The sequence below is a fragment of the Prionailurus bengalensis genome, chromosome B3 (assembly GCF_016509475.1).
Source record: "Prionailurus bengalensis isolate Pbe53 chromosome B3, Fcat_Pben_1.1_paternal_pri, whole genome shotgun sequence".
Taxonomy (NCBI): domain Eukaryota; kingdom Metazoa; phylum Chordata; class Mammalia; order Carnivora; family Felidae; genus Prionailurus; species Prionailurus bengalensis.
This window is the reverse complement of record NC_057355.1, coordinates 121,278,516-121,293,359: the sequence shown is the minus strand read 5'-3', so window position 1 is coordinate 121,293,359 and position 14,844 is coordinate 121,278,516. Positions and strand designations below refer to the sequence as shown.

The following is a 14,844-nucleotide window of genomic DNA, read 5'->3' as shown; positions in this document are numbered from 1 at the left end:
GCTTCCTTACACTGCCATTGCACATTTGGTCCACTGCACAAAAAGGTTAAGAACCCCTGCTCTAGACAGTCCTCTGTGTGCAATAATGCTGATTACCAGTATATCTTAGACCAGAGGTTATAAACTGGCAATCCAGGGCCAAAACCAATCTGCAGACATTGTTTGTTAACTTCTCATTGTGCTTTAAAAACAAATTGAGCCTGGGTCTCTCCGTCGGTAGAGCATCAGACTTGTAATCTGAGGGTCCGGGGCTCATATCCCTGTTCAGGCGCCAGATGCACCTTGGGGCGCCTGGGGAGCTTAGTCAGTTAAGCGTCCGACTCCTGATTTCTGCTGCTCAGGTCATAATCTCATGGTTCATGAGATTGAGCCCCACATCAGGCTCTGCACAGACAGGGCAGAGCCTGGTTGGGATTCTCTTTGTCTCTCTCTCTGCCCAGTCCCCACCCATGTGCGCACACTCTCGCTCCCTCTCAAAATAAATAAACATAAAAAAAAAAAAAAGACTTTCAAACACTTAAATTAAAAAATAAGAATAATAAATGAAAATAAATTGAATTATTGAGGCGCCTGGGTGGTTCAGTCGGTTAAGCGTCCAACTCTCAATTTCAGCTCAGGTGGTGATCTTACGGTCATGAGACTGAGCCAGGAGTCCTTGACACATTACGTGAACCGTCACAGAAGGCAACCAAGAATAAAGCAACAATGGAACAGAGCCCACCACGGGACTGGTTGCCTCTCCCGGGGTATCAGCGTGAGGACCCCACCTCAGGAGGCTCCGAGCCAGGCTTTCTGCAGGAGGCACAAAGGCCCAGTGAACTGCCAAGTAGATACAACGCTCCATGATGAGTGCAGAGCCTGCTTAAGATTCTCTCTCTCTCTCTCTCTCTCTCAATCTCTTTCTCTCTCTCTCTCTCTCTCAGCACTCTCTGTCCCTCTCCCCCCACCACAAAAAAAAAAAAAAAAAGAAAAAGAAAAGAACGAAAAACAAATTGAATTACTAACCTTCTGAAATTGGAGGAATTCATTTAAAAATCTCGAATTCTGGGCTCTCTTGAAAACCCTGGCAACCCTGGGCTCGCTCTCTCTACCAGGGTGAGTCCACTGAGGAAGGGCGAGTGCTCCCTTCAGGACAGGTTCACAGGGTCTAGTTCAGCACAGTCCCCTCATGGTCCCTTCACTCATTCACATTACCCGCCAGGCCCCATACGCATTCTGTGCTTTTGACCCCTAAGACTAAAGTCTGTAATCATGTGAGATTTCTACACATCTCCAAAGACTAAATTTTACTCCGGCCCACTAAATGCCACCTCTTTCTACGCACCACCACAAAGTGTTTGAAAAAATTAGCTAAGAATTCTACAGCACAATTAAAAAATTTTTTTTTATTTTTCTTTTTTAAAGTTTTTATTTATTTATTTTGAGACAGAGCGAGCGAGCGAGCATGAGAGAGGAGGGGCAGAAAGAGAAGGAGAGAGAGCGAATCACAAGCAGGCTCCACACCGTCAGTGCAGAGCCCAACGTGGGGCTCAATCTCACAAACCATGAGATCATGACCTGAGCCAAAGTCAAGAGTCAGACACTTAACTGACTGAGCCACCCACGTGCCTCTCCTAAATTATTTTTTTCTTAAGCAATCTCTATGCCCAAGGTAGGGCTCAAACTCACGACCCTGAAATGAAGAGTCACACGCTCCACCAACTGAGCCAGCCAGGCAGTGCATCTATAGAATCATTTTTCGAAAAAGACTGCACAGTGAACAATTTCTGAATGAGTGTAATACAGAAACTTATAGACAGACCTTAGAACCAAATTCAGCCTCTCCAGTCAAAGATAAGCCTATCTTTTTATGAATTTATGTGAAAATATCCATAAATCCCTGCTGCTACTTGCCCAGCCCTGGCAAGAACACCATGCAGAGCAGACGCAGGAAGACGGGAATGAAAAGACCAGACACTCCATACTTCTCATTCTTGTGGCAAACTTCTAAAGCCCAGTCACAGGGTTTTCCCAATGATCAATCACTATTATGTTGTCTTTGCAATACGGTTATAAGAAAAACACTTCAGAGTCATGTCTTCACTCCAGCGCAGAGAATAATTTAAGAAACAGTACAGTGCACTGCTTAAGAGTTTGTCTTCTGATTCCAAGTTGGCGAGGGAAAGCACAAGATAGGCCTGGAATATCTTGTTATGCCCAAAGAGAGGAAAGTGCTCAAAAACTGACTGGGAACATGTCACAAGGATCTCAATGGATCGCAATGGATCCCAAGGATCTCAATGGCCAAATTTAAGACAATTTGAAAATAAAAATGAATTATGACAGAGATAGAATATAATCCACTTATATTTAAGAAAAAAAAAAAAAAAAAAGAACCCATGAGTCCACACTGGTAAGAAGGTATACTGGTTTTCCATTGCTGCTCCTGTAATAAACTACCACCCACTTGATGGCTTTACCAGCACAAATTTGTTGTCTGATATTTCTTATGTCAGAAGTCTGACACAGATGTCATCAAGGCAAGAGGGGAGCTGCATTCCTTTCTACAGACTCTTTCTATAGGCTCATTTCTTTTCCTTCTCCAGCTTCTAGAGGCTTCCCCCATTCCATGGCTTTTGGTGCCCTTCCTCTATCTTCAAAGCCAGCAATAAAGGGTCTGGTCCTTCTCACACAGCGTCGATCTGACTCCTCTTCTGCCTCCTTCTTCCACTTTAAAGGACCCTTGTGATGAAGGTCAGTTGATTAGCAACCTTAAATCCACCTACACCTTCAATTTTCTGTTGCTATGTCAGGTAATATTTTCATAGGTTCTGGGATTAGGGGGTGGACATCTTTGGGCGGGACCATTATCCTGCCTATCAGAGGAGGGAAAGTTCTTTACAGAAAATCCAGCTAATAAATGTAAAAGGAAAGAAACAGAATATCAGTATTTCACAAAAACCGTAAGAGGAAGAGGTTCAGACTAAAATCAATGGAAACCAATGGGTGAGAGACTTGGGAAACAGGATATTCAAGCATCTCAAAATATCATTCCAGAGAATGCTTGTAACAAAGCAAACAAAACAACAAAACAAAACTTCTAATGAAGTAATCTGGTGAACACTATTCTCAACCAAATGATGAGGGGCACCTGGGTGGCTCAGTAGGTTAAGTGTCCGACTTTGGCTCAGGGCAGGATCTCGCAGTTCGTGAGTTCCAGCCCCACATTGGGTCCTGTGCTGACAGCTCAGAGCCTAGAGCCTGCTTCAGATTCTGTGTTTCCCTCTCTCTCTGTCCCTCCCCCACTCACGCCCTCTCTCTCTCTCTCCCTCTCACAGATAAAGAAATATTTTTTAAAAAATGATGAAACTTGCTACCACCAACAAGGCAATACAATTATATCACATGCTTCCTAACGTAATACACTGAAGAAGATACACTATGTGATAGTCCTACAAAACTTTAAACCTGAATCTAAACATGGAGAAACAATCAGATAATCCCAAACGTAAGGACATCTGCAAAGCAACTAGTCTGGAATCTCTAAAACTGTCAATGCCATGAAAGACCCAAAAAAAAAAAAAAAAAAAAAAAAAAAAAGCCTGGGAGGTTAAAGGAGAAATATGAAAAGTAAATACAATCTTTGACTTCATCCTAGACTTTAGAAAAAAAAGTAGTATAAAGGTCTAAATTGGGGCGCCTGGGTGGCTCAGTCGGTTAAGCGTCTGACTTCGGCTCAGGTCATGATCTCACGGTCCATGAGTTCGAGCCCCGCGTCGGGCCCTGTGCTGACAGCTCAGAGCCTGGAGCCTGTTTCAGATTCTGTGTCTCCCTCTCTCTCTGACCCTCCCCCGTTCATGCTCTGTCTCTCTCTGTCTCAAAAATAAACATTAAAAAAAAAATTAAAAAATAAATAAAGGTCTAAATCAGAACAACTAGGGAAATGTGCATTAGCACTGTATATTAAATAAAAGTACTTTACCAGTGACAGATTTCCTGAATGTCACCTCAGTACTGTGGTTATACCGAGGATGCCCTGCCCTTAGGTATACATTGCTAAACAAGATATTATGGCATAAAGTACTTGAACTAATTCTCAAATGGTACAGAGAGACAAAATGTTAATAGTTGGTGAGCACGGGGAAACACTATACATGCATTCAATGTACTGTTCGTACAGCTGGTTGAGAGGTTTTTAATTTTTCTAGGTTGAATGTTTAGAAAGTGAAAGAAAATCTGGTCTCTTCATTACAACTGTGATCCCCAACATCTCCATTTCTGCGCGTGCAAAAGCCAAAGGATCATCAACGCCAGAGACCGGAAGCGCACCTGATGCCGCACCGGTTCGGCACTGGGGGCCTCACGGTGCCAGGCCATGGGGAGGGCAGTGAGGAAGGTGTGCGGAAAAACGGAGAATGACCACCTGGGGACTGGGGAAGGAGGAGGAGCAATAAGAGAAAGAGTCTGTCTCTGCAGTGTAACTGCCAAGGGTTCAAATCCTGGCTTTACCACTTCCTGCCTGCAATCATGAACAAATGATTTCTCCATGGTCAGTTTCCCCACTTGTAAAATGGGGTCGGTAATAAACGTACTTACCTCACGGGGTAGTTCAGTTAACACACATAAAGCTTTTATAACACTTGTTGCTACACAGCAGCACAAATTTTTACCAAGTAAAAATTTTCATAGAGTAAAAAAGTAAATATGTAGCAAAGTAGCTATTAACACATAGTATTACATAATAAATTATGCATTTTATGCAGCAAATTTAAAAACAAAAATGCGGGGCGCCTGGGTGGCTCATTCGGTTGAGCATCCGGCTTCGGCTCAAGTCATGATCTCACAGCTCGTGAGTTCGAGCCCCGCGTCGGGCTCTGTGCCGACAGCTCGGAGCCTGGAGCCTGCTTCAGATTCTGTGCCTCCCTCTCTCTCTCTGCCCCAACCCACTTGCATTCTGTCTCTGTCTCTCTCAAAAATAAACAAACATCAAAAAAAAAATTTTTTTTTAATTAAAATGCTATTTGTACTCTTTCTCCTACTTTTCCTAACACGGAAGAAAAATTCCATTATCACTACACTCAGTGACCACTCACAGTATGTAAGTAGTAATCAGTGACCAACTTCCTCTAATCTATACCAGCTAACTATAAGCCAACTCCAATACTTTGCACATGCTCCAAAAGGGGAGTGCAAGAAAGATAAGGTGCAAGTGTGACTGCCGGGGATTTTAACTCACATTCATGTTCTGTGTCCAATGATGCTGATTACCAGTGTTATTTTAGACCAGAGGTTATATTTTGGTGACCCAAGGGCCAAACCCATCCAGCCTGCAGACATGGTTCGTTCATTCTTTGTGGTGTTTTAAACATAAAACTGAATTAGTCACTAACCTTTTAAAACTGAAAGAATTCATATAAAAATCTAGATCTCTGGGCTTCGTTTGAAAAACCTGGCAACCCAGGGCTCTGCTCCCGTGGCAAAAGTCAAATGGAGGCTTGCAACTATAAACTGAGCCAGCCCCCAACTGTCCAAGAAACAACTCCCTTATCCATATTTCCTTTCACATAAAAAGAAGCAGGGCGTGATACGGTCCTACTAGCGAACTGCCTAACATCTGATATCTGAGCCTCTAAGCATAAGAGCTTATTCCACCATAAGACCGTGGAATTTTCCTCTTCTCCAACCACTCACGTGTGTATCGGGGGCAACCTAAAGTGCCAGGCCTCCTGGCAAATTCCAGGACTGACGGACAGCAGCGCAGCAAATTAAAACAAGGAACCAATAATCTAACTGTCAGTACAGAAGCACCCAGGGAGTGAGGACATGCCCTAAGAAGTTTGGTCAAAAATAGCCTGGGAAACTAGAAGGAAGATAAAACTGACTTTCTTTACTTTTAGAATTGAAGAGCAATCCTTTCAATGGCAACACAGTGTAGCTTTGCCTTACTGTCACAAAATGAGGTCTACACGTGTACTGTTGAACATGGTAGCCGCTAGCCACGTATGACTACTGGGCACGTGAAATATAACTAGCGTGACCTTTTGAAACTGAATTTTCAACGTTATTTAACTTTATTAATTTAAATTTGGAAACTGATATCTGATTCAATTACTGGAAAACGTGTTTGGAACTTGAACATATGAATTTACTTTTTCAACTATAATGTGTGCAAAATCTAACCACAGACTAAATATTTGTGATGAAAAATATTTTGCACCACACTGAGATGTACTCTAAGTGTAAAATACATACTATGTGTCAAATATCTTTTTTTTTTTTAATGTTTATTTATTTTTGAGAGAGAGAGACAAAGGACAAGCTGGGGAGGGGCAAAAAGTGAGGGAGACACAGAATCCAAACCAGGCTCCAAGCTCCAAACTGTCAGCACAGAGCCCGACACGGGGCTCAAACTCACAGACTGCGAGATCATGACCTGAGCCAAAGTCAGATGCTTAACTGACTGAGTCACCCAGGTGTCCCATACATGCCAAATATCTTAATGATTTTTCTATATTGAGTAAATGTGGAAATGACAATTTGTATTAAATAAAATATATATTTTTTAAAGTTTATTTTGAGAGAGAGCACACTTGCACATGAGCAGAGGAGGGGCAGAGAGGGAGGGAGAGAGAATCCTAAGCAGGTTCCATGCTGTCAGTGCAGAGCCCAACGTGGGGCTTGATCTCATGAACTATGAGATCATGACCTGAGCAAAAATCAAGAGTCGGACACTTAGCCAACTGAGCCACCCAGATGCCCCAAAATAAAATATATTATTAAAACTAATTTCACCTATTTCTATTTTTTTTTTTAATAAGGCCACTGGAAAACTTACATATCTAGCCTGCATCATATTTCTATTGGACAGTGCTAGTCTACACAAATGCAAACTGACATTTTGCAAACTGAGGAACCTGACAAATTCAGAGACAAATTATAAAACGATGCTGGGGCGCCTGGGCGGCTCAGTCAATTAAGCGTCTGACTTCGGCTCAGGTCACGATCTTGCGATTTGTGAGTTCGAGCCTTGTGTTGGGCTCTATGCTGACAGCTTGGAGCCTGAAGCCTGCTTGGGATTCTGTGTCTTCCTATCTCTCTGCTCCTACCCCCATCATGCTCTGTCTCTCTCAAAAATAAAATAAAATAAATTAATTAGTTAAATTAAAAAAAAAAAAAAAGATGCTTCCTTCTAGGAATGAATTACCTTAAACTGCAAATATCTCTATTGTCTCTAAAATGCAATCCATTTACATGTTCAAAGTATATACAATTTTGAAAAAAAATGGATATAGTAAGAAAAAATATATTTCTGGAATATAGCAATATTGTACAAAAAGTATTAATAATAAATACAATGAAACATTTAACAGATAACAGAAAAAAATAAGACTGGCATCTAACACTCTAAGATCAACAGAAGATAACTAATCCCCCAGAAACTTCTCAAGGGGATTTAAACACAGGATTATGATCTGAGCAGATCTATGTCAGCTATTTAAGAAAGAAAAACAAAACAAAACAAAAAAGACCCAGAGAATTTAACAATTCATAAATCTGAGGCAGCAACCAGAAAACTCATTCAAATTGTTCTTTTCATAAAGGACTATGCAAAAAATCACGATACCTCAAAGAATTGGGAAGATACAGAAAATTCGAAAACAAAGTTTGAGAAAAAAGTTCAGTGGCCTTTTCTTTAATCACAAGTATGTGGAAAGGGGGAAAAAAGACATATACGTTCTAAAAACGCAGGGACTGGTTGAATAATGGAATGACAACACTGATGGATACTAATTCCCAGTAAACCCTGGATACTCTAAAAAAGGAAGGGTCTGCCTATTGCCATGGCATACAGAGATGCATCTATGTGACAAGCAGACCAAAAGAAGTATGTTTGGGGGATATTATTTACTTCTGTTGTTTGTACCCACCTTTGATGTTTTAACTCCAATCATGATGACAGGGAGTTTCTTTGCAAATGTTAGCAAATCTTTAGTTCTTCCAAATTCAGAGAACATGAATGAACCATATCCCTTTAAGTGGTAACCTAGCAACTTGCTGAAGGGATTAGAACAAGACCCTTGGGGAGGGAGGAGGATTCAAATCCCAGAAGCAGGTGTTCACTATCCTCTGAACTCCTAGCTTATTATGGAGCAAGGACAGACCTTAAAGTCATTTCAAACTAGAACAGATCCTGTTCAACAAGTGAAATTAAGTAGCACAAGTTCTGAGTGCCTACTATGTGCCAAATATTAAATGATCTCATCAATTCTTACAATGCCTGCAAGGTAGCTATGATCTCCACTTCACTAATAATAAAACAGGTCAAGAGAGTTTAAGTGATTTGCCCCAGACTCACAGCTAGTAAATACCAAAGCTGGGATTTGAACCGGTAACTACAAACCCATGTACAGACTCTTTCCACTATAACACACAAAAGTTCTGACCCATGGTACTGTAACCTCTGAAGACAAGCTACAGGCTAACCCAGGAGTCAGAGCACTACTGAAAATCAAAGAAGAGTGGAGAATAGAAAAACAATAGAGAAAGTAAGCAAAATTAAAAGTTGGCTCTTTAAAATGATCAAAATTGACAAACCTCTAGCTAGCTTGAAAAAAGAGATTCTAAATACTAACAGCAGAAATGAAATGGGGACATTACTATTGACCTTACAGAAATAAAAAGGATTCTAGAATACTATGAAATAAATAAATAAATAAATAAATAAATACTATGAATATTCGTATGCCAACAAATAAGATAAACTAAATGGACAAAAACTAAAAACACATGAACTACCAAAACTGACTCAATACAAAATACAAAATATGAATACATACATAACAAGTAGAGGTTGAATCAGGAATAACCCTCCCAATAAAGAAAAGCCCAGACTGGATGGATTCTCTCTCTCCCTCTTTCTCTCTCTCAAAATAAATAAATAAAAATGGGGCACCTGGGTAGCTCAGTCAGTTAAGCCTCTGACTCTTGCTTTCGGCTCGGGTCATGATCTCGCGGTTAGTAGGTTCGAGTCCCGTGTCAGGCTTCGTGCTGATGGTGCAGAGCCTGCTTGGGATACTCTCCCCCTCTCTCTCTTCCCCTCCCTCACCCGCTCTCTGTCTGTCTCTCTCTCAAAATAAATGAATAAACTTGAAAGAAAGAAAGAAAGAAAGAAAGAAAGAAAGAAAGAAAGAAAGAAAGAAAAAAAAAAAAAAAAAAAAAGGCATCCAGGTTGGAAAGAACAAGTGAAATTAGTGTGGTATGTTACATTGATTGACTTTTGTATGTTGAACCATCCTTGTATTCCTGAGAGAAATCCCACTTGGTCACGGTATAGTCCTTTTAATATGCTGCTTGATTTGCTTTGCTGGTATTCTGTTGAGGATATTTGCATGTGTATTCATAAGGGATTTTGACTGTAGTTTTGTTTTCTTGTGATGTCTTATTCTGGATTTGGTATCAGAGTAATGCTGGCCTCATATAATGAGTTCCTTCCTCTTCCTTGGAAGAGTTTGAGAAGGATTGGTGGTGTTGATTCTTTAAATGTTTGATAGAATTCACTAGCGAATCCATCTGGCAGAAGAATGTGGGAATTGTGTATCTGATAAGGGTCTAGTATCTAGAATGTTTAAGAACTCATAACTCAACAACAAAAAGTCGAGCAACCCAAATCAAAAATAGGCAAAGGCTTTGAATAGACGTTTCTCTAAAGAAGATATACAAATGGCCAAGAAGCACATGAAAAGATGCTCAATGTCATTAGTCATTAGGGATATAAAAATCAAAACCTCAGTAAGATACCACTTCACCCCCACTAATACAGCTATCATCTAAAAAACAGAAAATAACAATTGTCAGTGAGGATGTGGAGAAAATGGAACCCTCCTACATCGCTGATGCAGAATTGTGTAGACACTATGGAATCTCCTTTGGCAGTTCTTTAAGAAGTGAAACATAGAATTACCGTAAGATCTAGCAATTCCATTCCTAGCTATAGACCCAGAAGAATTGAAAACAGGTGTCCAAACAAAAACTCATACATGAATCTTCAGAGCAGCACTGTTCACAATAGCCAAAAGGTGGAAACAACCACCAACTGATCCATCAACTGATGAATGGATAAACAAAATACGGCATTTCATGAAAAGGAATGAAGTACGGATACATGCTTCAACATGGATGAACCTTAAAAACACTATGCTAAGTGAAAAAAGCCAGACACAGAAGACTACATCCTGTCTGAGTGGATTTATACGAAATGTCCGGAACAGGCAAATCGCTAGAGACAGAAAGCAGATGAGCAGTTACTAGTTGCTGGGGTAAGGGGTAATAGGGAGTGACTGCTTAATGGATACAGGGTTTACTTCAGGATGATGAAAAATGTTCTGGAACTAGATCGTGGTGAGGGTTGTACAATAGTGTGACTGTACTAAACGCCACTGAATTGTACACTCTGAAATGGTTAGAAGGGTACGTTTCGTTTTGTGTATTTTACCACAAAGAATAACAATAACGCACATACACATAATTCTGAAGACAAAATTCAAAGAAGAAAAGCAACTTAAAATGCAGAAAATTTAAGAAATTACAAATAATCCTTTCGGGCATAAAAAAAAAAAAATGCTACATTTTTCTTGTGACCGAGGCCCTTTTCCTACTTACATGTGATATCAACTTCTGCAAGACAAGGGTACAGGGGCCATGCCCAGCCCTGCCCTCTGTGGGGGGACGTCATACCTACCGCCAATGACTCGAATATTGTTGTCCTTTGTCAGAATAGCCTCAGCATGGAATACCAAAACCGGAATTCTCCTGCAGCCTCCGGTCCACATGATACACGGATGATCCCTACAGCCATAACAAAAGGTTTTCATTAACTGACAGCTCAAAGTCTGAATAAACCACTGACGCAGATCGCCGTGGTTTGCTGCTTAGCAACTTTCCCTCTGCCTGGAACAAGAACCCCAAATGCCCTATGGGAAACCATTCATCTCCCATTCTTAGCCATGTGCTCTATTTACGATTAACTCCCTCCTGCTCCAGGGACGGGCTTCGATTGGCCTCAGCCATTCAGGGCCTTCATCCCTCAGTTCTAGTTACTGGATCGGGGATGAGCACATAAACCCACTGGAGCCAGTGAGTGTCAGAAGATATGTTGTGAGACCCTCTAGAAGAAAGCTGCTTCCTTTCTCTTCTAGAGCAGCTGCAGGAGAGATGGCTTCTTCCCCTTGACGGTGTAAGAGAATGAGGTCTCCAAGTACAACTGTCATTTTGTGTCCTTGAGGGAAGAGCCTGGAGCTGTCAGTAAAGGAGGAAGTCAGTGAAAACCTCATTCGAAGAACGAGGGACACGAAATCCTGAGAAGCAAACGTGCAGCTGCAGAATCAAGTCTTTCCCGAATATGGGTTAATAAATTCCCCTTATGGGGGATCGCGGGAAAAAAAATTTTTTTAATAAAAAAATAAATTCCCTTTATTATTTAAGACAATTTATGTTTTAATCCCCAGCATACATAAAGAATCCTAACTAATATACAGCATTCACAATAACTTATATACCCTTTTATACTCTACAGTCCCTTTTTAAGCCAATTTGATGACGCATCCTAAGATTCTGAGCCAGGCACCCAAAATTAATACAAGCGCTCCAATTAAAATCACGTATTTTAAAGCAAGCCTATACAAAATGGAGTAATATTTCTCTCCAGAAAAGGATCTCTGACTTTACTCTCTTCCTCTACCCTCAGGAAATCTCTGTTTAATCAATCTCAGACAGATGTACATTTACTCAAAGATTAGGAAAATCTTCAACCTCCTTTGTGCAAGGAGTTAGGAGGGAAAGAAATGACCGAGTCCCTACTATGTGCCAGGAATAAGAGCTTTCATATGCTATCTCACTTAATCCTCTTACCCACACTAGGAACTGGGGGGAAAAAAAGGGTGTCTCAGAGAGGGTAAGTGATTTGCTGAAGGCCACACAGGCGGTTAAGTAAGGGAAGACGTACCTGAACCCAAGTATCTGCCTGGGCTCTTTCCCTGTTTCCATCTCCCTAATCACATTTCAGTGATGTTTCGTATATGGAACAACTTAAACCTAACAGTTTGGGAACCTAAACTAATCAATTCCTTAAACAGAATAAGATCCATTTAGCCAAAATTTGGGCCGCTCTCAAAAACTTACGTGACCACACCTCTTTAAGAAAGGTCACACTACAAATCTCAGAGCCAAGTCAGACCCTCCCAACCCACGTTTAAAAAAAATTTTTTTTAACGTTTATTTATTTTTGAGACAGAGAGAGACAGAGCATGAACGGAGGAGGGGCAGAGAGAGAGGGAGACACAGAATCGGAAGCAGGCTCCAGGCTCTGAGCCATCAGCCCAGAGCCCGATGCGGGGCTTGAACTCACGGACCGCGAGATCATGACCTGAGCTGAAATCGGACGCTTACCCGACTGAGCCACCCAGGCGCCCCCCAACCCATGTTTAAAAAGATGCCCATTTTGAATGCACAGGCTGCCAGGCAGACTTGAGACTTTGGATGAGCTGCCAAAGTGTTTTACCAAAAAAGCAAAGAACACCGTACCTAGTTCATTTCCTGTTTTCTAGAGATGAAATGTGGATGCTTACTGCTCCTACTTTTTCACTTGAGTGCCAGTGCCCATTTGTAAGAAAAGGTATTTATCAGGGGCACTTTTTAGCAAGAAGGATTTTTTTGTGGTTTGCTTGCTTTTTAATCTTAAACACCTGTAAAAGGTGGGCACGGGGCCAGATGATTCCTAGGATCCCTTCCAACTGTAATTTTTCTACTGTATTTCTAAGTCGGAGGATAGAGAAAAACTAGGCAGCCTAAACAGCAAAGTCTTAGACAGAAACTCTGGAAATGATGCAAAGTTCCTCGTGAATCTAGAACTAGCTACAAACTGGCACCACTCTGCCTTCCCGCTTATAAACAATGGATCACTGCTCCAGGTTAAAACGCGTAACAAGAGTCAGGAACTCAAGAAACACATACAAGGCTAAGAACAGCCAACGCCCTAACTATGCTATTTGTGGAAAACCAAATCCCTGATGGAGAAATCCTTCCACTCACAACCTATGACAAGATAAAAGAGGTGGCAGACACGTCATGAATTCAGCAGGTCAACGAAAACACACTTAAGGCAGACGCTATGTCGTCTTTAAAAGCATGCTCCCGCCAGGTGGTGCTAAAGGCAAAAGATTCAAAATGGTTAGGAAACTGAAAATCGGGACTTTAAATTTTCATTCACACCACAAAAAGGTCTACATTAAGAAAATATGCTCTTAGAGACATGAACGAACACAAGACTTGGATGATTACCGAAGCAGAAGGTTTGAAGGTTCACTTTACTGAAAGCTTAACAACGTCTTGGTTCTTAAAAAACAATTTCATGAGGCATATATATTATTTACTCCTGGGATCTGGCCTACATAATTCAAAGCTTCTATGCCTTATTCATACCAGTGCCCCTGCTGGAAATGCCTTCGTCATTTCTGTTCATTTAGCTCTACCCTTAAGGCCCAGTTCATCTCACCATCTCCATAAAGCCTTTCCCACCTCCTCCAGCCCACAGTGACGCCTTCTTTCTCGGAATTCCTATAGTACTCACTGTATAATCATCTGTCGATGATCTTTTTTTTCCCCATGTGTATGCTGACGAACTGATATAAAGCAGGCTTTTATGATAGGAATTAAAATTTTTTTTTTAGTGCCTTAAGAAACCTTGTATCTAATCCCTCCACATCTACAGATAAATCTAGCAAAATACAGAAAAAGAGCCCCTTTAAATTCACTATTTGAAATAATGCCATGCAAGATAAGGACTGCCTGGGCAGTTTCTAGCCCTGAAGTCCAGGACTGCCAGGCATGAACTCTTTAACACAGCCTTGGGATCTGAGCAGATCGACGAGATGGCCATGGAGATACACCTTTGGATTAAATCAACGCCCTTAGATGATTTATGGCCTTACAACTTCCAAAACTTTAAAAATGAAAGCGTATCACTCCAAGTGTGAACAAGACTGGCTTAAGACTCCTAAAGTATAAAATGTCTGATAGATAAGACATGAGCCACTGGAACATTAACAGTCAAAAGTCAACAGGAGTTTGAAAGGAAGAAGAGCAAAAAATCCATGAAACTGGATTGGGATGGGGAATGACACCTGTATTTTCACTACCTTCTACTAGAAACTTAACCTTTCTCAACTATGAAGGTGGGCAACCTAGCCCAGGGGTATGAGCGTCATCTGTGCCTTTGAGTCTGTCTGAAATTAGAGATTTTTTCTACCGTATCACACAGGGGTTGCAGATACCTAAAAATATCATTTACATTTATCACTTAGAGTAGTTATTAACCTTGCCACGAGATCACCTGTGGTCAGTCTTCCTCATCCGACATGAAGCGGGACAACAATTTGGTAGGTCCCACAAAGCAATCAGTCAGCTGCCAAATGGTGACACATCACAGTGGTGATCCAGACAACCAAGATGCTTCCCAATATTCCCCACTTATAAATGCTAACAAAGACTACCCGACAGAGTGATGAGCTCGTGCAAACTGAGCAAAAACGGTCTTCACGCTGCGGTCTTTGGAAAATGGAATTGAACTTACCCACGTTTCAGATGAATAATCTTGTTATTTAATGCATCAGTGAAAAAGCACATATCACTACACTGTGTCACAAGTTTGGGTTTTTTAATCTTAATAACTGCCTTCAATGTAATTGGTACTATTTTTAATGATATATATTTTAAGTACCTAAAAAATATCATTCTGATAAGGGATACATGGCATAGAAAAAAGTTAAGAACCCCTGATCCAAGGTGATCTAAAGCATAAAGTCTCCATTT

General features: G+C 41.0%; 1 protein-coding gene across 10 annotated transcripts in view; it reads right to left on the bottom strand.

The window, feature by feature from the left end:
* Positions 1–14,844, bottom strand: part of TTLL5 (tubulin tyrosine ligase like 5) — a 285,893-nt gene that overhangs the window by 267,458 nt on the left and 3,591 nt on the right. For all 10 annotated transcript variants that reach the window (XM_043556671.1, XM_043556672.1, XM_043556664.1 and 7 more), the window contains exon 3: positions 10,718–10,824. In XM_043556671.1, the coding sequence (XP_043412606.1) occupies positions 10,718–10,824 (107 nt within the window). The remainder of the gene's footprint in view (positions 1–10,717; positions 10,825–14,844) is intronic.